We start from the raw sequence: 25,569 nt of genomic DNA, 5'->3' as shown, positions 1-25,569 counted from the left end.
AACCCTTTTGCTCAACCCTGTATATATGTAATTATATAAAATCTTTCAATTTACTTGACTATGAAGATTTGTGTGTGTCCTGGACAAGAAATAACAAAAATCTATCTCTCTGGTAACCATTCCACATGAACATTTTATATTAAAACAGACCACTGAAGAAGGGACTCAGACTCTTATTTTAACATAAATAATAAATGTATAACTTCAGTTACAGAATCTCAATAAAAATTAAAAATAATATAAAAATTTGAATGCAAAAAGCCATATAACAACAATTTCATATTTGATAACATAAAAGCTATTATTTTAATACTTGAATTATAAGATTTAAAATTATTTGAGCTTAAAAAAAACTTTACTCTCAAAAACATCTTTATATAAATTACTTCACACTGGTAAGATCTGCCTGATGCTTTAAGTTTATCAACATCAGTCACCATGCTGAAAATTAAGAAGTTTATAGATCACAGGATAGAATGATTTTATAGTACTCTCTAATGTGCTTCATACAAATCACTCGTGTAATATTAAGATAGTCATCTATTTACTTATTCATTCATTCATTCATTCATTCAACCATCATTCAATAATGCCAAGATCATTTTTTATTTTGGGAAAAATTATATTTTGTTATCATGTGATGAATTTTTCAAACAAAATACTTTGGAATATTTCTTGTCATCTTTATTCATAGAATCTCAAAGATGTCTTTTTGCTTAACTGTACATATTCATTTTGTAAAATGAAAGAATGAAAGGGCATTTAGGAAATCATTAATCTTCTGTATATGAGGGAAAGCCACACATAGTCTCAATAAATCAATGTCTTTGGAAGACACAAAAGATTTCTGGTTTAATTCAAAATCCTTTCTTTAAAATGCCAAATGTCTCTATATTATGCAGAAGTGTTCCAGATGGCTGGGCACATGTTTCAATTAAGTGAAAGTACAATTTTTTTCAAGTGTTCTCTTACTCTGTTACATATAGAATGTTGCATGTATAGCTACTGATTGTATCTTGATTGCTGTATGTAAAAATACTCTTATTTGTAAATATAAATGCTTTTAGATAAGGGAGCATATACATAAAATTAAAGCGCATTACACAGTATACAAGTCAGAACTTAAAAAAGATAATGAGGGCATGATGGATTTAATTGAGTACATGATGGATCCTAAATTTCTTTAACAGTTCTTTAATGATTAATCAATTTTCTCATAAGTGGACTTTTTTATAGCTCCCATGATTTCACTTTTCAGAAAACATAAATAAGAAACACTTTGAGACTTCACACTAATAGTAATTGAACAATTATTGAACTATAATATGAAAATTAAGAGGTCTTCCTCAAATAAGTCAGTAAAGTTCATAATATATCATTTACTGTTAAATCTAAATCTCTAATATTAGCATAGATTCCTATATATCTACTATCTTAGGCCACCTGATGTACTTTTAAATACACCTTATACATTCTGTTCTCAGCAAAAGATCTTTATTTTAATTCCTTTTAAATATACTCTCTTGGGAATGGCTCTATGAGCACTTGAAACTACATAGTTCTTCCATATTGTTCTTTTCCCTGTGTATCTCTCTGAAATATTGTTTTTCCTAAGAAGTTTTAATCACTTAAAATGTGACATATTCTAACAAAAAGTCTATTGTTCCCATCTTCTTTCTAAATGTATAACAAATATAAAAATAGATAGATAGATGATAGATGATAGATAGATAGATAGATAGATAGATAGATAGATAAAAGCTATATGGTTAAAAGTAATTCCTGAGAAGACAGTGAGGGGATACTGAAAGTCATGTAACTATTTATAAGACATTTACATGAGCTTAATTAATCAATAAATAGAGCAGTGTACATTTTTATTTCAATTTACATTTTATTATTTCACTATTATTTATACATACTTGCCATATCTTGTCACCTATTGCCAAAGTATTATACTATTTTTCAGTAGATATCAAGTTAGAAAATGTATCTATACATTAATGCTCATGTGTTGATCCTACTACTATACTAGCGCTGTTACTGCTTCAGAGAAGAGTTTTTCAAATTTGCAAAAGTGTGATTAATTGTTTGTATAAAACCTAACCTAGTAAAGAATAATGGTGTCTTACAATGAGGTCTGTGTCCATTTGCATCAGAATCACTGTGGGACTAAAAAAAAAAAAAAAAAAAAAAAAAAAAAAAAGCAGGTTCCAAGGATCTTTCTTGAATCTTCTGAAAAATAATCTACATTTCAAATAATTATCCACATAAGGGATTCTGATGTGCATTAAGTTTTGAGAACTAATCAAACTAAAAGACATCACCATATAAAAATTAAATATTTTTAAAAGTTTAAATTTTGCTTCCGTTCAATATTTCCAAATCGAAACAATAAAAGCTCTTGAAATCTATGTTGAAGGAAATAATGTTTTTATATATTCCCATATTTTGTATGAGTCAGTGATACCAGTGATATTTTTTAAAGTATTTTCCAGATTTATTTGCTTAAAATCCTGTATCTACATTTTTTTAATTTATGACTCATTCCAAAAAGACTTAAAGTGATATCTTAAAAAGCATCCATGCTATTATATATATATACACACATATATATATATACATATATATATAATATGCAAATAATATGCCATGTACAGTGAAAATATTGATGACTCTTTTTTTTTAAGTTCCCAAACTGATATCTTTGTCAGCAACTTCAGTTGAATTCTGCTATTGGCAGGGATGAGTTTTGGAGTTAATGCCTGGGTTCCAATTCCTGCTTTCTGTCTTTCTAATTGTACGGCCCAAAGTGAGCAAATTTGTCCTTCCTAAGCCTGAGTTTTCTCATCTGTAAAATGACAATAACAGCATCTATTTCACAGAATTATTTTGAGATTTGAATTAAAAAGCATGAATAGCCATCTTTTCTTAATAAATAATTCACATTGTTTTAGGGGTAGTTGCTATTATTGTTCAATAATTATTAGTTAATAACCATGCTGTTATTGTTTAATAACCACTACCAGAGAAGGAAATAATGTTGAAGACAGATGATTAAACATAATTCCTGAGCAAATATGTCATCAAATGTAAACATGTGCGGAGGCATCTTAGGGCACAGGTAGCTCTTAAGGGCAGAGATGGTAGCAGCACAGAATGGACCTGTGTCCAAACTGTGAGGAAGGGGACACACATTAGGACTGAGAAGCAGCCTGAGACCAGGTACACCACAGTATTTCTGGGATAAGCCCAATGGTGGGCATAACTCAAACTCCATTTAGTTACATAGAGTGATATATCAAATATTTTTTAAAAATGGGAAAATAATAAAGGTAGGCATTGTTTCACAGATGTTTTCTCAGAATATGGAGCATGAAAATAATTTTACTTCAAATAGCTTAAAATATGCAGACAACCCCTTATGAAGTACAAAAACTAAACAGTTAAGTAGGATAAATAATCTCAATTGCATGGAACCAGTTACTACAATTAACTGTAAGACATTTTTCATCATAGCAGTTTTCTACATTTTCTGATAATGGTTTATGTGATGTTTGTCTACCTATTATACTGTTGTCTCTTGAAAGCATGCATCCGGAAAAGGCAAATTTGAATCTCTAGTACTGAACAGGATGTCTGGCATATTGAACACTGGAATGAAAGTTAAGAATGGGAAGGCAATACAAAGGCAAATAAATTGTTTACAATAAAAAATAAGAACAAGGTCCTAACCAAGAAAACAGACTCTTAAATACAGAGAACACACTGATGGTTATCACAGGGGAGGTGGGCAGGGGGATGGGTGAAATAGGGAATAGAGATTAAGGAGTGCACTTGTTATGATGAGCACCAAGTGATATATAGAAGTGTTGAATCACTATATTGTACACCTGAAACTAATATTATACTGTATTATAAGTAGCTGGAATTTAAATAAGAACTTAAAAAAAAGTAAGAACAAAGTCCTAATTTAGAAGTCCTTGGTTAGTGCCTAAGTGACAGTGTGCAGAAAAAGATTGAGCAAGGTAGACATATACATCTGGACAAATGGCCAGGAAAAAAATTAATATCTCTTGTTTCTATGTCCACCTTCCATCTTAGAAGAAAATTGGAAATCCTAGGTAGGTTGAATTCTCTACTGGGAAAAACCAAGAAAGCTCTCAAACTTATTCTCATTTAAAGGCAGGAATGAAAAGATGAGGTGTCATTTATGCAGCTCTCAATGTTATATCCTTGATATTTTGGCTACTAAGAGACAAAATTACCATCTATGTAAATGAAAAAGGTGACCTAATACTTATTTTGGGGGGAATATCCTGTACATTTATCTATATTATTTTTCAAAGCAGCTCTGTGAAATAGGTATCAAAGCATCAGTGTCCTCTTTTGTGCAATCTATTTCACACAGTTGCTTTAAGAAGCTCCACATATTGAGAAAATGACTTTAATATTTGATACTTTTATCAGAACATGGTGTATGAGTTGGATAATGCTTATCTGGCTTTGTATTATATTTAAATTTTTAAAAGAACCCTGCAATTTACTTAAATCATGAGCAAACGCGATATTTTGAAAACTATATCTCTCCCCTGTCTTAGTTAATAATCTTTCTTTCCTTAGTTATGTCTTTCAGCTCAGTAGTCACTGTCCCTTAAAAATTATTTTTCAACCTGATATATTATCATGAAGAAAATTACCACAGAGGTCATTTTTAATGTGTTTCTTTAATAATTTTCCTAAAACTTGGAAATAGAACTTATAAGTTTGGTTTTGTTTCCTTTCTGCATGGTATCATTAGAAATTCAACCCAATTCCTGCATAAACAGTAGCTATTTACATACCAGTAGTTGTTTACCTTTTTTTTTTTTTTTTTAATCATTGCCTTCTGGACCACACAAGGAGTAACTGAATGTAGCATCAATAAAAGTAAACCAAACCGTCTTTTAAGAAAATCTGCAGTGCTATGTGTACTGGACCTTTTGTCACAACATTTAATAAGATAAGTGGTTAGACTATGGACTCTGAGAAACAAACTGGGGGTTCTAGAGGGGAGGAGGGTGGGGGGATGGGTTAGCCTGGTGATGGGTATTAAAGAGGGCACGTACTGCATGGAGCACTGGGTATTATACACAAACAATGAATCATGGAACACTACATCAAAAACTAATGATGTAATGTATGGTGATTAACATAACATAATAAAAAAATACTATTAAAAAAAGGTAAGTGGTTAGAATTCCCTGCCTTTAACAGATGAAGGTACTGTGGCTCAGAGAAGTTTAGCCTCTGCTTCAAGGTCACACAGCACAAAAGGGTAAAGCCAAGATTTGAACAAAATTATTCTGACTCCCAAATTTGTTTATTTTAGTGTTTAACCATGCATGCACAACTGCACTCAATTATTAAGAATAACATAAAACTCCTTCAGAAAGTGAAGTACACATTAAATCCCCTAATCAAAGTTTGAAAAGAAAAATAGAAAAAAAAATAATAAAGTTACAAAAGTGAAATTTAAATTATAGTTTTACTTCTTCAAATGTTTACCCTATGCATTATAACATACTATTGACTAAAAAAATGCATTTACTTAGGCGATTGTTTTCAAATAGTATTTGAGGTAGAAGGTAGAGACAAGCTAAAAAGTAAAATGTACAATGTGATTTATTCAGGTTTAGACGTGTGTAACAAACACTTCCCTCCTGGAGAATCTCCTGGAAATACTGCCCCATCCTCCACTATCTAATATCTACCACAACCTTTTTTTTTTTTTTTTTAACAAAAATGGATTCTCTGAATGTATTTTCTCTTGGTTGCTGAGCAACAAAATATTCTTCATCTCAGTATAAACACACTGACACAAAGAAAAGTGCTGAGAAGAAAATACAATAATAGACACCTCTATCGGTTACAGCCATCTGTGTTCAGTTTGACCCAAATTTTTGGCAAGCTGTGTTGTCCCTCCCATCCTGAACCATCTTGTCCTATAAAGAAAATTTTTACTCCCACTTCCTTAATTTTCCAGAAAGTCAGAGGTCAAGTGGTGTTCTAAATCTGCCAGGCTCTGGACTTCAAATACTAAGGATTCATTATTTACTTGTAACCAATTACAACCTCAATGGATAAACAAATAACTTTCCCTATTTTATTATGCAAAGTAATAAAATATTCAGTTGGCGTTGCAATATGAGCAGTTCTGTCCCACTTAGTCATACACATGAATTAGTATTTTAATCTTCTTAGTGGAGAATTTAATGTACCATCTTAAAAGATAGAGGATGAATTAAATTTTTGTAGCAATTAAAGGACATGTGGCTACTGCTAAGGAAAAATGCTACAATAAAGCAATACAATCAATTCAGTAACATTTAGTAACTCTGAGTCTGTTTCTAAGAAACAGGCACAATCTAAGAAACAGATTGCTAGATTTGTGCCAAGTGTTTTAGAGGATTGCCTTAAATTAACCAATTTTGCCTTTAAAAATACCAATCTCCTCATAAATTAAGCTAAAATTGTACTGAAAACCCTTATAAGTCAGGTTTTCCCCGTGATGTGCTGCAGATGTGTTAATGTGAAAACCCCAACAGGAATGTTCTTTGTGTGGCTATAAAATATTAACTCATCACATGAAATAAAGCCAAACATAGGCACTTTACCAATGGGGAATCTCCTCTGATCCATAAGTAAATAATTCGTCAGAATCACACTTTTACAATTTGCCATAAACCCATAGTAAAAGATATCACAATAAAGAGATGTCGAAAATCTGTCATTGTACTAGTGAGGGTACCATTTTAAAAAATCATCTCTTAAAAAAAGATCTCTTTTTGAGCATCTGTGAGACAAATTCCTCTTAGGCCCCTAGTTTTAGAAAAATGTATATGTTTTTTGTTAACACTCTTACACATGTATGTGTTTGTTTAGTCCTAGAACACTATGACTTATATACCTGATCTCATTTCTCTGTTTGATTTGGCCTATAGAAAGCTAAACATAAACTCAGCTGACTACCTAAGTTATACATTTCTGTACACAAATCTTATATATTCCAGAATTATTTTTTAGCAATCACTTATTTTTGCTTCCTGGAGATTCATTAAATTATTTTTCTTTTATTGTAACCTATTTCAAATCCATTGTAGAATGAAGTGGATATATACATAAATATAAACTGTAGTTATTTTGACCAAAGAACAAACAGTTATATACTATAGAACACTACACCAAGCAAGAGGGAAGCCCATTGTCTCTGGGTATATGCTTATTTTCAAATTTTCTGTAAGTAGCAAAACATTTTTCTTTTCAGGGAAATGTTTAAACTATGAATTAGAAAACTCTCACTTAAGAAGTTACCAGAATTTATATGTCTCATAAAAATCAAAGTAGTTTTGAAGAAAAAATAGTTTAACCTTCATTTGATGAAGACAATTTGACTTCAGTTAAGAGAACTGCATTAGGTAGTTGATAAAAAAAATATTTCCAAAATAAGTTCACAAATAAACACACAATTTCATGGTAGTTGATATTTCACTACCATCATTGAAAAATGGAGAGATGAACATTCCCCATCTGAATCAAAGATAAGGCTTCAAAATGAAATAGATAATGAACAATCTAATATTTTAATGTGTCATAAGCAACTAAGCTTCTCAACAAAGTTTCTGGATTAATAAATTACTTCACTTAAGGGACTACAACTATTATTGAATTATGTCAACAACAATAAAATGGTGGATGGGTAAATAGCATTAATTTAACCACAGACTGGACAATGTGGCTGAATGTCAAACATGTTGACCAAAGTCAGAAAAACCCAGATGTGGTCTAGATTTGTGACCACACACAAATCATGAAATTCTCTGTGCCTTTTCCTTAAAATGAAGAGAACACCTGACTTACCTCCTTACAGACTTGTTAGGGAAATCAAGAAAAAGGAAGGATAGTGCTCCAAAACACTTTAGAAATAGAAAGTATTTTTTTAATGTTAATAGTTCTATGCATGTCTGTACTTTGGAGAAAAGAGGAGGAAATTTAAAAACTTCACTGAGTACTTTTTTTTTTCCCCTTGTAATAAGGGAAATGAGAGTGAAATGAGTATTGTCATTCAAATTTTACAGATGAGGAAAATGAGAGTAGCTGTGACAACATTTGAATCGAGATTCTTCCAAATCAAAACCATACATTCTGCCAACTAAACCTCAGTCAGGATGAGTTATTAAGCAACATTTTCTCTGCTGTATTTTATTAATCAAATGTACTAATATTGCTAATGTCAGATGTTGATCAAGGATGGTAAATTTGAAAAAAAAAAAGAATAGCAATACCTAAATTTATTACGATTGAAAGTACTAATTTTTTAAAAAGTATCTATGTATTCCCTTTTTTGCTCAAGAGCACTGTTTATGATAAGTTAAGATTTGCCCTCTAAAGCAAAATTAGATAAGTTCCAAGAAAATGAGAAGACATGGTAATAGTGTAGCTACATTGTGATATATATTCAAAAATGTTCTACTTCACAAAAATATCAATAAAATAAGCATTAGTTGATCTCACTGTACTTCAGACACTAACAATTTCTGAATATTGGGTTACAAGGCTCTTAGCCAGTCAAGTCATACAGCCACTGTCATTTTATCCAGGAAAATCAGTCCTTGCCAATTAGCTGGCTTCACTAATTTCAGAAGAAGTTCCATAGCTTGGCTTGAAATATGAAAAATGACTCCTTTTCTTCAGCATGCATCACTGACTGAGTTCCTAGCATTTAAGCAGTTTATTTGCAATGTGTTCCACAGTAATTCCTTAGTTTATCAAAGATTTACTGAATGTCTGAACTGAGCCAGCCCTACTGTAGGTACTCGGAATACAGCAGTAATAAACAGATGAGAATTTTTCCCCTCATGGAACATATATTTTAGAGAGAAGACATATCGTAAACAAAATAAAGAAGTAACATATGTGTTATGTTGGGTGATGATAGAGTCTAAGGAGAAACAAAAAGATGGAAAGAGAGAAAAAGCAGCTAGCACAAAGACTCAGAGGCAGGAGAACCTGAGGCTGGGGCCTGGAGCCCTCACTGTGGTTGCTGAGCAAGCTCAGTAAGGAGAGCCAGGAGGAAAAAAAGTCAGAAAAGTAACTGACAAGAGCTGGTCACATAGGGCGATCTAGTGGGAGAAAGACAGGTAAACCATAATCAAAATTATAGATCAGTAAATTATATCAGACACATACTTATACATGTATAGTAGATGATAGATATAGATTAGATAGATAGATAGATAGATAGATAGATAGATAGATAGATACTTGAAATTAATGAGACTGATTGAGCTCCTCAACAGAATAGTGTAGATTAGAAAGGGAAGAATTTCAAGAACTGATTCCAGGGGTATCCCAACATTTAGCATTTGGGAGATAAGAAGAGGCTGGTTCAGGAGACTGGTAAATCCTATGGAAGAGGAATATGAAAAACTACAGCAGGGAAATAGAGATCAGGCAGGATGAGAAGGTGGCTACAGTGATGTTAGTGAAGGAAGATTAATTCTCAATTAGAATGTTAGATATGAGCAAATACTTGAAGGAAGGGAATTATCCAAATGGGAGAAAATTATCCAAATAGGTATATACAGGAAAGAGAGTTCTATGCAGAAGGAAGGGCCGGGAGGAAAGGCTCCAAGGCAGGTGTGTTCCTAGCATGACACCAGTATGGGTAAAGCAGACAAGCAAGGGAAGAGAATAGTAGGAAAGGATGTTGGAAATCAGCAAGAAAATGTCTTCAATAATCTAAAGAAAGGATGACAGTGTCTTAGATCAAGATAGTAATGGTAGAAGTGATGAGAAATGATCCAGTTTCTGCATATAGTTTTAAGATAGCCAAGATTAGCTAAATAGATTGTATGTAGGGTAGTAAGGAGTCAAAGAGGATTCCAAGTTTTTTTACATTTTTGAACAATTAAAGATTGGAATTGCCATCAATTGAGAAGGAGATGGCTAGGGGTGAAATAGATTTTTATTGGAGAAGATAACAGAAGCTCAGATTTTGAAACATTAATTTAAAATATCTATTAAGAAACTAATTAAACATAATGAGTAAGTGGTTGGTTATATAAATATGGGATTAAGGAGAAATACATAGGGTAGAAACAAAATTTTGGAGTCATCAATGTATATATGTTATTTAAAATCATAAGGTTGATTGAGATCCTCAAGAAAATAAGTGTGCATTGAAAAGAGAAGAGTTTTCAAGAATTGATTCCATGGACATTACAACATTTAGAATTTAAGGACATGGAGAGAAACTGGTAAAGGAGGCTGAGACGGAATTGATCCGAGAAATAGGATTAAAAATCCACAGTATGATGACTTAGAAGTATGTATACAATGAGCACTGAGAACCAACCACTGGATGTAGAAATGTGGCTATCATGGTGGCCTTGGTAAGAGCAATTTTCACTGGAGTGGCAGAAGTTAAGCCCGATGAGATGCGTTTAAGAGATAATGAGAAGAAAGCAAGCACGTATAAGCAACTATTTCAAGAAATTTTGCTGAAAAGGGAAGAAAATAAATGAGGCAGTAATTGGAAGAATGGAAATGTATTCCCACCTCAAGTTTAACAAATCAAAATGAGGAACTTACAAATTGTAGGTCCATTCATTCAAGCCTAACCTAAATAAAGATTAATAGGGAGCTAATGACCTACTACTAGGTCATTACCTAAATTTAAATTTACCCTGTATTTCTTCAGTCACCAGTATGAAGAAATATCAAACTATGAAAACAAATTTTTACACAGTAAAAATTGTATGCCTATGAGACTACAGAAAGTATCCACCATTGTTACAATACATAGTGTTAGTCAGTGCTGTGTGGGGATTAAAAGTACATACTGTGGAGTCAGGCTGCTGGGTTCAAATCCTGCTTTCACTGTAAACCAGCTGCATAAACTAAACCTCCACTAGCCTCAGTATGTCATTTGTTGAATAATGAGATGTTGTTATACCTCCAAGAGTATTGTGAAAGCAAGACAATGCCCAGTGCTTACCACTGTCTGGCATAATGTAAGCACTTTACATATATCTGTAAATGACAAAATATTTCAGAAAAATATCAAATAATCTGGAACAAATAATCAGTAACAACCCCATGGTTCCCAACTGTCAGTTGTCCAGCAGGGTTTGTCAATGTCCGTCAACATTTCCTCAATGTTTCTTAAAATTTGTTTTTTACTCACTGATTGTTTCTTAAATATGGATATATGTCTGGAAACTGAAAAAGACTGTGGACCTATAGTCAATTCTTAATTACCACATATAAATTATCTGCCAATTAGATTATGTTTCTTCTCCATGACTTTATTGTCCCATTTTATCTCAGATCTTAACACCAGGGAAAACCCAACAGTCTTTGTATAATAGTTGCATATATGCTAATATATGATATTATATATGTTACTATATAATTGCATATGTGTATTTTATAAAAAATACTTGTCTAATAGAATTGTTTTTACTTGTCTCCATTCCTTATACGCTCTCCTCCTTATTTAATCTACTAAAATTGTCCACTGTTGTCACAGACTGCTTAAAGCCTGAAAACATTAAAAAGTATTTACCACATTTTATATCTAAGATAATTTAAAGTATTTCTAAATTCATCTTGGCCCAAATTATTTGCCAATTATTCTTTTCCTATTGTTAGTCACACGCTCCTAATTCTGAATACTACCTACTTTCATGGGTATTATATAGAGCTGAACTTCAGATTTACTAATTCTTGGAATAGAGGACCCACCTTCAGGCCTGTGGAATCCTTTATAGTCACTAATTCAACAGTCCCTCAAAACTAATGAGGTCACTAGGCAGTTTTTCATTGTAATGATGACAAAGTGCAAGCTGTAAACAATACAATGAAGAATTGATTCCACAAAATGCTAAGTACATATATACTTTTCCAAAATGATCCTAGAGTAGTTGCCTCAAAATCTACTGGAACAATAAGGAATTAAAATGATCAGTGTTTTAATAAAGACAAGGGAAAAAAAAGAAAGAATAAATTAGTCAGAAGATAAATTATGTCCACGGAAATCTATTACCAAAACAGAGAGACCAAATCAAGCATCCTGAAGCCATATATAAATATGGAGCATGAGCTTAATTGGCCATCAATATTGCTGTTTGTAATACACATTTGTATATGTCTTGAAAATTTAATCACAACATTTTGTTGAATAAATTTAGAAACATATCAATAAGAAAAAAATAAAATCAAAATAATCACAGGTTGCTTTTTGAAAAGAACACTCTGGAGATCAAAAGAAGAAAAATCAATAAAATGTTTCCCCTCCTTTAATATAATCTTCATACGCCATCTACTCCAACTTCATCATATTCCTTAGGAGAGTAAGATTTATCATCTGTTAATCTAAAAATGGATTCTCCACCTTCATAAATTACAGCAACTACTCCCAAATTGTACAGTTCTATGGATTAGAAGAGGCATTACCGATACCTGTGCTCTTCATTTGCTCCAGCTCCCCTCTCTTGTATTCTGACCCTTCCTCCCTGCTCCAGAAACACTTCCACATGTTGCAATTTGGGACTGCTACCACCACTAACTGACCCATAAAAATGTACAGCATCTGCTGATGGCCAGGATTGAGTCAAGCAAAAACCATATTTCCCTTAGTTCTGATAATATATAATACTACTTTTCAAAGATTTCTTAACAATAAATAAGGGCCTGAAAACAAGATTATTAAAAGCATACATATATACGCATATCCACAGAGTAAAGGGCCCTTCTCTTAACTGAAACCACAGATTGCCCTGGCTTTCTAGAATAGTAGGTATGAGTATAAATAATGGATGTATGTAAGTCTGGATGTGATTTTCCTTTCTATCTATCTGAATTTAAGCAAATCATTTAACTTGTCTGAGACTGTTTCCATAGCTATGAAGTGGGAATGATATTAACAGTGTTATGAGCATCAAATGGTAAAATCTCAAAGCACTTAGCACTTAACTCAATGACTGAACATAGCAATAATCGATGTTATTTTAATTATTATTATTATTATTTACCCAGTTCTGTTGCTTATTTTTTGCCTGTGAGGGATGATACACAAGATATACAAACATTTAATTAAGGTTCACTAACTCTGATTCTAAACTGTCTAGAAGACAATCATTTAGCACTAATTTTACAAATGTCCCATCATTTCTCTTAGAAATCTTGATGCTGTTCACTGTGAAAATATATTAATTTATTGCCCAATTGCTAAAACTCATTCCTGTTAATGTCATAGTCTGTGCACCTAATATTCTATACACACTTCTAATAGACTATTTCTAGTGGCTTTTCTTAAACTGAAATGCAAAAATCTCATTACCTAGACCAATGGTTCTCCTCAGTGCAACATGGGGCTCGAGGCATACCAGGGACCCATTAAGGAGGGCTTGGAAGTCAAAACTGTCTTCATAATAATGCACACCATTGCTTGCCTTTTCTTCTGTATTGACATGTACACTAGAAGTGCAAAAGCAATGATGGGTAAACTGCTGGTGCCTTAGCACAAATTAAAGCAGTACTTTTCCAAAATAGCTCTCAAGTATCCTAGCAGTAATTGTATTCTTCACTGCTAGGCACTCACAGTAAAAATAAAATGCCAGTTTCACTTGAAAACTGAAGAAAATCTTTTGAAGAAATAGCAAAAATATTAAATTTATAAAACCTAGGCCCTTAAATCTCAGTGATTTTCTTTTTTTTTTTTTAAAGATTTTATTTATTTATTTGAGAGAGAGAATGAGACAGAGAGCATGAGAGAGGGGAGGGTAAGAGGGAGAAGCAGACTCCCCACTGAGCAGGGAGCCCGATGCGGGACTCGATCCAGGGACTCCAGGATCATGACCTGAGCTGAAGGCAGCCGCTTAACCGACTGAGCCACCCAGGCGCCCAAATCTCAGTGATTTTCAATATTTTGTGTGGCAAACAGTACAATGTACATAAACCACTAATCTGTACCTAACGATTATAGTTGTCTCAAAGAAAAGCATGCATGTGATTGAACTGCAAGCTAAACTAGCTGCTTTACTTATGGAATACAGTTTTTATTTAAAAAAATAACTGGCAGGGAAACTATATTTTTTTAGACTTGAGTATGTGGCAGATACTTGTTTGTTAGCAAATGAACAAAAGGGACCTGACACTTGAAGGAAAACAATAATACATGTTACTGATAATAAAATTTGAGATTTTGAGTAAAAAACTCAAATTTTGAAAAACTTCTAACCATTGCCATGAAGTTGAGAGTCAATATATATTTAAAGAGCTTTTTGATAAGATTCTTAGCACTTATAACAATATTTTCCAAATGATCAATTCCTGATATTTCTAAGTCATGAATAGGTAATAAAAGATCCATTCAAAATGCAAGATAGATCAATGTGTTTTTATGTAACAAAGTATACAAAGTTCACTGATAGGATTTCAAATTCCACATTGCAAGTAAATTTTAAGAAAGTGCCACTTGTGGAGTTCTGGTGTAGTATCAAAAGAAAATTGACAATTATCTTAAAAGAATACCAAAGTATGTCTCCCTGATCCAACTTCATAGATCTGAGTGAGGATGGATTCTATTCATATACTTTAACTGAAATAATGTATTGCAATGGAATGCATGAGAAGATTTCAGAATCCAGTTGTGTTCTCTTAAGCCAAATATTAAAGGGATTTATGAAAATATAAAATAATGTCTCTCTTTCCATTATTTTTTTAAGTTTGGGAAAATAAAGTTTTTTAATAAATTAAAATATGTGTTTAATATGATTTTTAAACAAATTAATAAATATTTAATTTTTTTCTCAGTTTTAATGTTCAAAATGATAAATTTCGATAGGTAAGACACACCTAACCAAAACCTCTCTGAAGTCCTTAACAATTTCTAAGAGCATGCAGGGGTACTAAGACCAACAAATTTGAGAACTGTCAGCTGGACCCATATACAGTATGTCCTTCCATTTAAACCCTAAGTTCCATGTAAGACCACCCACCTAAGTTTCTCTTTCCTCTTTTAGTTTTCTGACAATTCTCAATTCACTTGTACAACAGAGATAATTGGCATGTCTTTATGTCCTTAGTTCAATTCGTGATCAAGATCAGGTTTACTAATTTCCTCCATTCCCCCAGTTTCTCTCTGTTGAGTTATTCCTGAGGCGAATAAAACATATTCTGGTCTTAACTCTTCTACCATCTCATTTAACAAACACGTCCTAAGCACTACTATACCTCAGGTATATACTAGACTCTGAGATAATAAAGATCAATGAAACAAAACCTCTGGCTTTGTTGAGGTACAACCAAGTCCCTAAGTTGCATGTTTCTATACAACACATATTAAAAAAGAAATGTATATTGAAGTACTACATCCCTATTTTTTCTTGAACCTAGAAAAATGGTGCAAACTTTATATGAGCTGTTCTAACATAATCAAGATTCATCCAAGAATACTAAGACACAAAACTATAATAAACCTTGTGTCTGCAACTCAGAATCCATCCTTGAAAAATTCCTGTTCATGCCAAAGGTTTAGGTATGATAAGTAGGGTAAGTGAAGGTGTACAATTGGACAGATCTCCGGAATGAGCAATATCAGAGCCACAGTCCTCAGCCCTTTCCACAAGTGTCAGAGCTTGAAAAAGAATGCAGATTAAATCATTTCTCTTTTACCCACTGACCCTATGCTTGCCCATGGAATGTGATCAGCTATGACTCTAGCCAGAAACCTGAGTAAGCAACCCAGAACTCTATCAGTGCACATGAATAATTAAAAAAAAAAATGTATTGGAGCAAAGTTTGCACTTGAAAACAAACAACTGAAAAATCACCTCTGACAACCAGAGGTAACATAACTTATTTTTGCACAATCACAGTAAATTAATTGTTTGAGCAGAAGGAAAAAAGAACTTTATTGTATATACTTGAAAAATACAACCAATAATAATATGAAATTCTAGCTCCCAACTACTGCTTTCAATATTCTTTGGAGAAACACATTTGCTTTTAATTATAGGAGTGGTTGGAGCTTGGAAACTCAAACTTGGTTTACAATTTCAGCACTTTAGTTCACAGAAAATACCCTCACAGATTTTTTCTTATAAAAAAAAATCATCATAATGAATTATCCCCAGATTTTTAGATAAATAAGGTGCAGTAAATATGAACAACTTTTTATATTGGTGTTATTTGATGTTTAAAGAGTAACAGACATACTATCCCTTATTACCAGCAAAATGACTTATGATTATTACTTTTAAATCCTCATGCCTATTACAGAGACAGCACTATTTAATGGATTTAAGCCAAGCCGATCTTTGCATATTTAATGAGTAAATAGCAAGACAAAATAAATCTAATGATACCAATGGACATTTATTCTCATTCTCCATGTTGTTCTAATAAAATATAATGCACTGAACCAAACAACAACAACAACCAATAACATAATTTGTTTTACTGTTTAACAAATTCATCTAAAGTCTAGAAAGACTTAATTGCCTATCTTCAATAAATATTTCAGTTTTCTAACTAATTAAATCTCTCTACCTAATAAATAATCCCAGAGAATGAAGGTAGAAATAGGTTAATGTGAGGCATAACCTGAAATCAATATAAAATTATATGTAAATCATGGCCTAAGTTAAACCAAATAGCTTAACATATAAGACCCATGTGAAGATCTTTAAAAGCTAATTAGATAAAAGAGGACATTTGGGTTAGAAGTCCCTTCAGGGCTATGTATATAAGATAAAACTCCAGTTAGAATTATATCTCTAAGAATTATATCTCTATTAAGAATTATATCTCTAATTATATCTCTAATGCCCTCTGGGCCATGAATATACCGCTCTATCTGAAGAATAGATACAGCTAGCTATTATAAAAAAAATCACAAAGGATTCAAAAAGATAATAAAAATAAATGAACATTTTAAATGAAGAAAACCCCTCACCCTCCACTTACCCCCCCCACACACACAAAAAAGAAAGCAAGAAAACAAATACGTAAGCCTCAATTTCACTAGTATATTGTGTCTGGGTTACTGCCAAGTATCACAAACCACATTTGATATTTTGTGTTTTTGGCTGAGTGACACTAGAATGTCTTTGAGGGAAGGGGGAGGGAGAGAAGGAACTTAGAAAACAGAGAACAAGAGTGTTCCAGAGTATAGCTATGTGATTTCTAGTTGATTATCAAAACAACATTGGAAGTAGTTTAATGAAAATACAAATCAATAATACACAGAGGTAGTAGCCTAAAATACACCCCAGGGAAGGCCAAGCTTGGAAATCTTTAGGCATATGCTAGAAACCCTAATTTCTTACCCATCAGCAGACAGAACGACATGTGCCTATACCATAGTCCTGAACAGAGATTTGTATCAAGCAGCACCCTCTAATCTCTGAAAATTCACAGCACATTACACGCTTTCATTCAAGAGGGAAGAGAAAGGATTACCCTAAGTCAGAAGATAGTGCCTCAAATGTGAAAGCAGATGAAATCAGGAATCTCCCCAAACTTGGCTCAGCACATTAAAATTAGTCACTGTCTATAAAGAAACTGCCAAGACTGCTGAGGATGTGAAAGTTAATACTGTCCTGATGTAAACTGCCGGGCTGTGCTGTCTTGCCACTCCTCCAGAAAGCTATGCTCTAATGCTGATTTCTACCAAAGTTCTTCGTTTGGGAACAGAAACTTAAGTCTGAAATTGCCCATTCTCTAGCAGACTTCTTTACTGAGAAGTGTCTAGTTAGTGTGCTGATTCAGCTTAGATAAATGGATTTTTTTTTTTTTTTCCACTTCTGAAATGGCTAGATTTCTCCCTGGCCTTATACATACGATTGCTATGAGGTGAAGCATATAAGCTGTTCACCATTTGGTTTTGACCAGGATGAAAGCTCAATTTTATGTGACTCTTGTTCTTTTATGTGACAAAACATTTTATACACGCCTGTCAGTAATATTAACAATAAACAATGAAGGTAAATAATTATAGAAAGTAAATACGAGAGAACAATCTTTCTAAAAAGCACATCAACAAATAATTCATAAACGACTACAAAATCATTACCTCTGCTCTCTGCGTTCTGGGAAAAGCGGTTGATTTCTCTATGGCATACACATCCACCAGGTAAAGACATGCTCCTTGCTCCCGGTCCAGAATGGCTGCAGTCTGAATTACTCCAGTTTGTCGTCCAATAGTAAAGAGGCGTCCAACTGTTTTTTCTTCACAACGAACTGAAACAATATAATACTCCACTGGGGCTTCAGATCCTCTAGGGCTAGCTGCTTCTATGGATATTACATTGGTACCGATGGGTTCACCTTCCTTCAAAATAGTTATATATTTGGGTTGAGTAAAAACAGGTCCATCAAGGCCCTGAAGAATGATGGTCAGCTCAGTGGTCGATTTCCTCCTTTCAGGGCCAAGGTCTGTTGCTGAAACTATGAGGTTATAGATCAGCTGTGAAGGCACCAGAGCTGAAGCCACTCTCAAGTCTCCACTATAACGATCCACAGTGAAGGTGTCTGTGTCCCCATTGATGATCTCATACTCCACTTCTCCGTTAGCCCCTTCATCTGGGTCTGCAGCCATTATCGTTGTCAGAACAGAACCAATCACAGCCGAAGGGTCTGCAGCCAGGGCATTTTGTGATATAAACATTGGAACGTTGTCATTGAGGTCTGTGACCAAAATGGTCACGTTTTTCAAAGCGTAGCGTCTTGTTTCTATAGGCACAGCTTGATCATTGGCTTTTACAGTTAACTCAAAGAGATTGGCAAATTCCCGATCTATTTCAGCATTAGTATATATAGTGCCTTTGACTTCATCTATGCCAAAGTGGTTGCCCCTGGGCATTTGTTGAATGATTGCATAGGATAGTTGCCCGTTAATGTCTGCGTCAGGGTCATGTGCAGTCACTGAAATGACAGACGTTCCAATGGGAATGTTCTCAACAATAGACTTGAAAATATCCCCAGGAGGAAAGCTAGGAGGATTGTCATTAAAGTCCCTCACATGTATAACCACTGACATTGTAGATGAACGAGGAGGCCTTCCTTGGTCTTTTGCTGTTATATTTAATTTGTACAAAGACTGTGTCTCAAAGTCCAATTTTTTGGCAAGAAAAATACTCCCAGTGTTTGGGCTAATGCTAAAAGTTCCATGGTTGTTAGTTCCAGTAATACTATAATGTAAATCAGCATTGTCACCTGAATCTGAATCGGTTGCAGTAACAGAGGACACGAGTTCACCAATTCTCATGTTTTCCAAAACATCAACAAATAGTGTTGATTTAGGGAAAGAAGGGGTATTGTCATTTTCATCTAAAATATCAATATTTAAGGTACAGGTTGAGTTGAGGGAGACTGCACCTGAATCCACTGCTTGAATTACAAGGGAATAGGCAGGTGTTGCTTCATAGTCTAATTTGCCGATTAGGGTCACCTGACCAGAGGCACTGTCTATAGCAAACTGTCTTTCTTCATTCCCTTTCATTACGGAATAATGAATAAGTCCATTATTACCTTCATCAACATCTGAGGCAGATACTCTTAAAACTTGTGTCAGGTTGGCTGCTGACTCTGATATGGTAGCTTGGTAAAAGTCTTTTAAAAATTTGGGAGCATTATCATTTATATCCTTCATGTAAACATGCACTGTGGCCTGATCCTTGAGAGGCTGAGGGAGCCCCTGATCTGTTGCAATGACTGTAAAGCTAAACACTGCAGTCCCCCTCTGCCTCATAAGAGACTCCCTGTCAAATTGACGAGTATTCCTAATTTCCCCACTAATAGCATGCAACTCAAAATCTGGCTGCACCATTTCAAAAGAATACCTTACTTCTCCATTTGGCCCAAAGTCTTTATCTATAGCATTTACTTTGCCCACAAATGACCCAGCTCTCTGCTCCTCTTCAAAATAAAATGTGTAATTGGTACTGTTAAAAAGAGGTCTGTTATCATTTACATCTTCTAAAATTACAGTAACATTCACAGTAGCACTAAGGGGTTCCACTGCTCTGTCAGAAGCAACAACCAGTAAAACATATCTGTCCTGAAGTTCACGGTCCAGTTCACTTTTTATATACAATTGACCATCTGGGAATATGCCAAAAGCATCCCCTGTATTTCCTTCAGCAATGCTGTATGCAATTTCACCATTTGCTCCTGAATCCTTATCAAAAGCTTGCACTTTAAAGAATCGAGAATTCACAGGTTCTGACTCAGAAAGGGTGACCTCATAAGAAAGTTGATCAAACACTGGTGGGTTGTCATTTACATCATGAACATAAACTGTTAAGATGAAACTAGAGGAGAGCTGTGGAACACCCATATCAGATGCCAAGATCTCTATTTGGTAGGAACCAGCATGAACATCCAGGGGCCCTAGCAGACTAATATTACCATTCTTTTCATTGATAGTAAACAGGTTCTTGGGGTTTTGCTTCAGGCTATAGAGTACCATGCCATTGACACCTTCATCAGGGTCCACAGCTTTGGCTTGGAAAATGCTGTGACCTGCCTGCCAATTCTCTACCACGTTTACGCTCTCTACTGCCTGAAGGAAATGGGGAGAGTTGTCATTCAAATCCTTAACCGTTATGTTAACCATAGTGTCTCCAGTCACTGTGCCCCCACTGGCCACTACTTTCAGCTGATAAAAGGATTGCTCTTCTCTGTCAATCACACTTGCTGTGGTAAGGTGCCCAGTGACCTGGTTGATAGCAAACATACCTTTCTGATCCCCAGTAGTAATGAGATAACTGATGTTGGAATTGAGATCCATGGTGGATGCAGACACACTACCCACATGATATCCCAGAGCCACATTCTCAAATACCACGAAGCTGTAGGCAGCCTGGCTGAATACAGGTGGGTTGTCTTGAGTGTCCAATACAGTGATGGTTACTATTGCCTGGTTGGGAGACTGTAAATTGCCACCATCAGTAGCCACTATTTGCAACTGGTAAGCTGTTTTTTCTTCTCTGTCTAGGGCCATTCTGGTAGAAATAACCCCACTTTGAGCATTGACTTGAAACCGAGACCTGTCCCCAGCTGATATACTATATTTGATAGTTCCGTTGAGACCCAAGTCTGGGTCAGTGGCAGATACTGTAGTGATGTAACTTCCTCCAGGCTCATTCTCCTGAATATGAGCAAAGTATTGGATTGGGTAAAACACAGGACTGTTGTCATTCACATCCAGGAGACTCACATTTATGCGGACCATTGATGACTGGGGAGGGGAGCCCAGATCTGTGGCCAGAACCAATAGGGAGTATAAAGCTTGCTCCTCTCTGTCCAAGGAGGCAATAGTACTCAACCTCCCAGACACAGGATCCAGCCGGAAGGATCTCTGGTCAGTCTCAGCCTCTTGCAGGGAGAAGCGCACTGTCCCATTGTCACCCAGGTCTCTATCAGTTGCCCTGAGCACCAGTAGTTCTGTCCCTGTTGGGGCATTCTCAACCACGGACACATCATACCCTTCTGGCTGGCTAAATACTGGCTTTTCATCATTCACATCCAGGAGAGTTACTACAAGCTGGGCATAGGAAAACTTGGGGTGAACCCCCTGGTCCCGAGCACTGATATTCAGTACAATCTGGGAAGCCAGTTCACGGTCCAAGCCCCCGGCAACCCCAGTGGTCACCAGGCCGCTATGTTCGCTGATATGGAACCAACCTAGTCCGTTGCCAGAGACGATGCTGTAACGCAGATTAGCATTGAGACCAGAGTCTCCATCAGTGGCAGACACTCCACTCACATAGCTTCCCGGGGGCGCCTCCTCGCTCAGGTTCACTCTGTACACTTGCTGTGCAAAGACAGGAGGGTGGTCGTTGATGTCATTTACGAAAATCACCAGGCTTGCCACAGAAGAACGCGCCTGGACCGCTGCGCCAGGGGGCGCCCCGTAGTTATCAGAGACCGAAACTGTGAGGTTGTAAGAAGGGATGCGCTCGCGGTCTAGGGCGCTGGCCACTTTGATGAGGCTCAGGTTCGGAACTTTGCTGCTCTGCACCTCAAAGTGGCGCTGCTCATTGCCCCCTAGGATCTGCACAGAAATATTCCCGTTGGCCGCGGGCGAGTCTGCGTCCGTCACGGTGAGCAGAGCCACCACAGTGCCCACTTGAGCGTTCTCATCTACAGAGGCGTAGCGCGAGGTGGCCGGGAAGTAGCGGAATTTCACCACGGGGTCATTGTCGTTGACATCTAGCAGCTGAATGAGAGCCTCGGCACGCCCAGTGAGGGAAGGCACGCCTCGGTCCATAGCCTGCACGGTAAGCGAGTATTGGCGCCTGGCCTCGAAGTCCAGGGGCTCCCGCACCGTGATAAGCCCCGTTTCGGGGTCCATTTGGAAGGGAGTTCCCTCGTCCTGCAGCCGATAGCGTATGTCCGCGTTGGTGCCCTCGTCCGCGTCCGCCGCCGCCACCTGGAGGACGCTGGAGCCCACCGCCGCGTCCTCAGGCACCCCCGCCTGGTAGTGGGAACTACCAAAAACCGGGGGGTTGTCATTTATGTCTTGCACAGTCACGTTTACCTGAAGGTAGCCCCGCCGCTTCGGCTCACCCTTGTCCTCCACTTCCACCAATAGCTGGTACTGCGGTGTGACCTCGCGGTCCAGCCCGCCCTTGGACACCAGATGCAGAAACGCACCCTCGCCGCTCGGGTTCAGGGTGACGTCCAGGCGGAAGCGACCCGCCTCGTTGCCCTGGATGATGCGGTAAGAGCGATGGTCCACACCATTGGAGCCGATATCCGAGTCGGTGGCCGTATCCAAGATGACTTGGCGCCCGCTGCTACTGTCCTCCTTGAAAGTGACCACGATGGAGGGATCGGGGAAGACCGGGGCGTTGTCATTGAGGTCCCGCACCAGCACTCGCACTTCGGTGGGGTAGGTGGGAGAGCTGGAAAGGACCACCAGGTTGATCACGTCGCTGGGCAAGCTCTCGCGGTCGATGGTGGCGGTGGTGTAGAGGGCCCCGGTGCTGCTGTTTATGGCAAACAGGGCGTGGCTTTCGCTGAGCCGGTAGGTGAAGCCCGGGCGCGTCTGGATGGTGCCCACCAGCGTGCCGGGAGGTTGCTCCTCCAGCACTTGGAACACCTGGCGCTGCTCGGCCCCGCTGACCCGGGCCGGCCCGGGGAGCTGTGATAGCAGCCAAAAGACTCGGAGGAGCTGAAATACTGATAGAGTGGGCAGCTGGAGCCTTGGGCGTCCAGGTGCCCTGTCTGCTGCCAAGTCCATGGTCCTGGCTCCCTGGAACGGTGTGAGAAAGAGAAGGAAGAGTGAAGCAAAAGAGTACAGCAGGGATGAAGTAGCCCCAGCAAAAAGTGCAGCCGATGGCTCTGAGAGCGCTGCTATTTCAAAGAACCTCCAGCCCAGCAGAAGCAAATCGCGTCAGAGAAAGGCTCCAGGTAGCCATTTGGACTTGTAGTACAAGAGAGATGCCCTGACGAAAGGCGGCAAGGCATTCCGCGTGACACTCCTGTGCGTTGATGAATTCCCAGAAAAGTTTCTCAAACCGCCTACATCTCCCCCCTTCACTTTGTTTTTTGAATCCAGAGAGTCTGAGCGTTTTCGCCCGGGTGGATGTGAATTTGGGAGAGGCGTTGCCTGCGTTTAAGGTATATGAGGAATCATTGCAAACAATTGTCTTCAGAAACTTTAGAACTTACCCAAGGCGAAGAAACTGAAGAGGGAAGAAAGACTTCGGTAGAGATGTGTGACGAGAACAATTGCGCACGGGGGAGGGGGGCGGTGGGGAACCGGGAGATTATCGAATTCCTTTCCCAAAAGCTGGAGACGAGGGATTTCCTCGAGTCCTCACTCCTCAATAACAAGGCTGCCAGGCCCCTCCAACAGGGCTGCAGAAGTGGCCGCGGAGGCCCGGGCGCCGGCGTCTGCGCGCTGGCAGCTAGCGATTGCGTTCCAAGCGCTCGCGTTGGAGCTAGGGCTCCGGTACCCAGGAGCGCTCAGCTCCGTCCCTTCTCCTCCAGCCGCCGCCGCCGCCGCCCCTGCTGCGGCTTCGAGCCGGTGGTCGCGCGCGGGCAACATCCAGTGCTCCTCAGCATTTTTGTTTTGTTTTTGTTTTTTACCTCTGCCGAGGTGCCTGCCGACTCATTATTTGTACATCCAGATCGAGTGCAGGTCCGTCCCCCTTTCTTCTCGGCCTCGCAGGGGTCGGGCAGGAACAGCGCGCGGTCCCGGAGTCCCCTCCCCTCACCATGCCAGGGGGATCGTTCTCCGGCGGCCCCAGTCAGAAGCCCACTCCAGTGCGCCTCGCCCCTGCCCCCGTTATCTTTGCTTTTATTGTCCCGTGTCAGTTTCACTTTGTAATCCACAAGCCTTTTTGTTTGGGGCGGGGGGTGGTTGGTCCCTCTTTCTCCTTCACCGTTGGCGGTGGAGGCGGGGAAGTCGGCGCTGGGCTGTGGCGGCGCCCGCGGCAGCTCCGGACGGCGCCTGTCAGCGCTCTGCTTCTCGCCTGCCGGGGATGAAGGTTGTACCGCTGTGGAGCTGGAGCTCAGCGAGCAGCTCTCAACCTCCGGCTGGTCCCTCACACTCCCCGCCTCTTCCCCGCTGCGCGCACGCACACACACACACACACACACACACGCACACGCACACGCACACACAGCGACCGTCGCTGAAACACAAACAGAGGGGGAGGGAAGACCGCGAGCTGGAGCAGGACTCAGAAACTTTGCTCGCCGCTCATTGATCCCCGCACTTTAGTTCGCCCGGACTCCCCCTAGCTCCGGGTCCTGTCACCTACTGCCCCTCCCTCGCCCCAGCCCCATTGGGCCGGAGCTGAGGCAGCCCCGCCTGGCACTCCTACCGCGAGCGCTCTCCGGCTCTTTGGGCCTCCGACTGGCTTCTCAGGATGCTAATCACTCCAGCCTCCCGGAGGACTGTAGGCGGTCGGGTGTGGGAGCCCGGCGAGTCGGAGGCGCTGAGAAGGGGGATGATTTTTTTTTTTCCCTTTTTTTTTTTTTTTTTCTTTCTTTTTGGTCAAATCTTGGCCGGCGTCAGAGCAATAACAGCAAAAAGCTGCCGCAGGATAGATGGGGGTGGGGTCAGGTTTGCAGATAAATAACTTTAGTGGCGGGGTCTGAGGGAAGACCGTTAGGTTGTTATGCTAGTAATAACTCAGGGTAAGGGGGTCGAGAGAAATAAAAGAAAGGCGGGGGGTGAGGGTCTGTTAGAGCGGGGAGGAAGGATTAAGCAAAGCCTGTCTGGGAATGCACAGTGCAGATTTGCTTTAACCATTTCCTGCCTCCTCTCTGCCTCCTCTCTTTCGATGGGAGGGGAGAGAGCTGCTGTACAATGCGACCCGACAGAAGCCACGCAAAATCGTCCTCGTTCCTCCTCTGTCTACAGAATGAGCTCCCTGAGGTCCAGAGCGAGCCAAACTCTAAACCTGCATTTGCCCCCTCCCCTCCCTTCCAGGTGACTAGGGGCACCAAGGCCTCAGTACCAATCTACCAATCGCACTTTGGACTTCCTATAGGAAAAGCCAA

General features: G+C 38.3%; 1 protein-coding gene across 2 annotated transcripts in view; it reads right to left on the bottom strand.

Annotated features, from left to right (window-relative positions):
- The window catches only part of FAT4 (FAT atypical cadherin 4), a 175,630-nt gene extending 150,549 nt beyond the window's left edge, over window positions 1–25,081 (bottom strand). For both annotated transcript variants that reach the window (XM_036071427.2, XM_078069205.1), the window contains exon 1: window positions 18,122–25,081. In XM_036071427.2, coding sequence (XP_035927320.2) covers window positions 18,122–23,296 — 5,175 coding nt within the window. In that variant the 5' untranslated portion in view covers window positions 23,297–25,081. The remainder of the gene's footprint in view (window positions 1–18,121) is intronic.
- Window positions 25,082–25,569: the final 488 nt, after the last annotated feature.

The sequence above is a fragment of the Halichoerus grypus genome, chromosome 3, assembly GCF_964656455.1.
Source record: "Halichoerus grypus chromosome 3, mHalGry1.hap1.1, whole genome shotgun sequence".
NCBI lineage: Eukaryota > Metazoa > Chordata > Mammalia > Carnivora > Phocidae > Halichoerus > Halichoerus grypus.
Note: the sequence above shows the minus strand (reverse complement) of the source record. Positions and strands in the feature narration are given on the sequence as shown.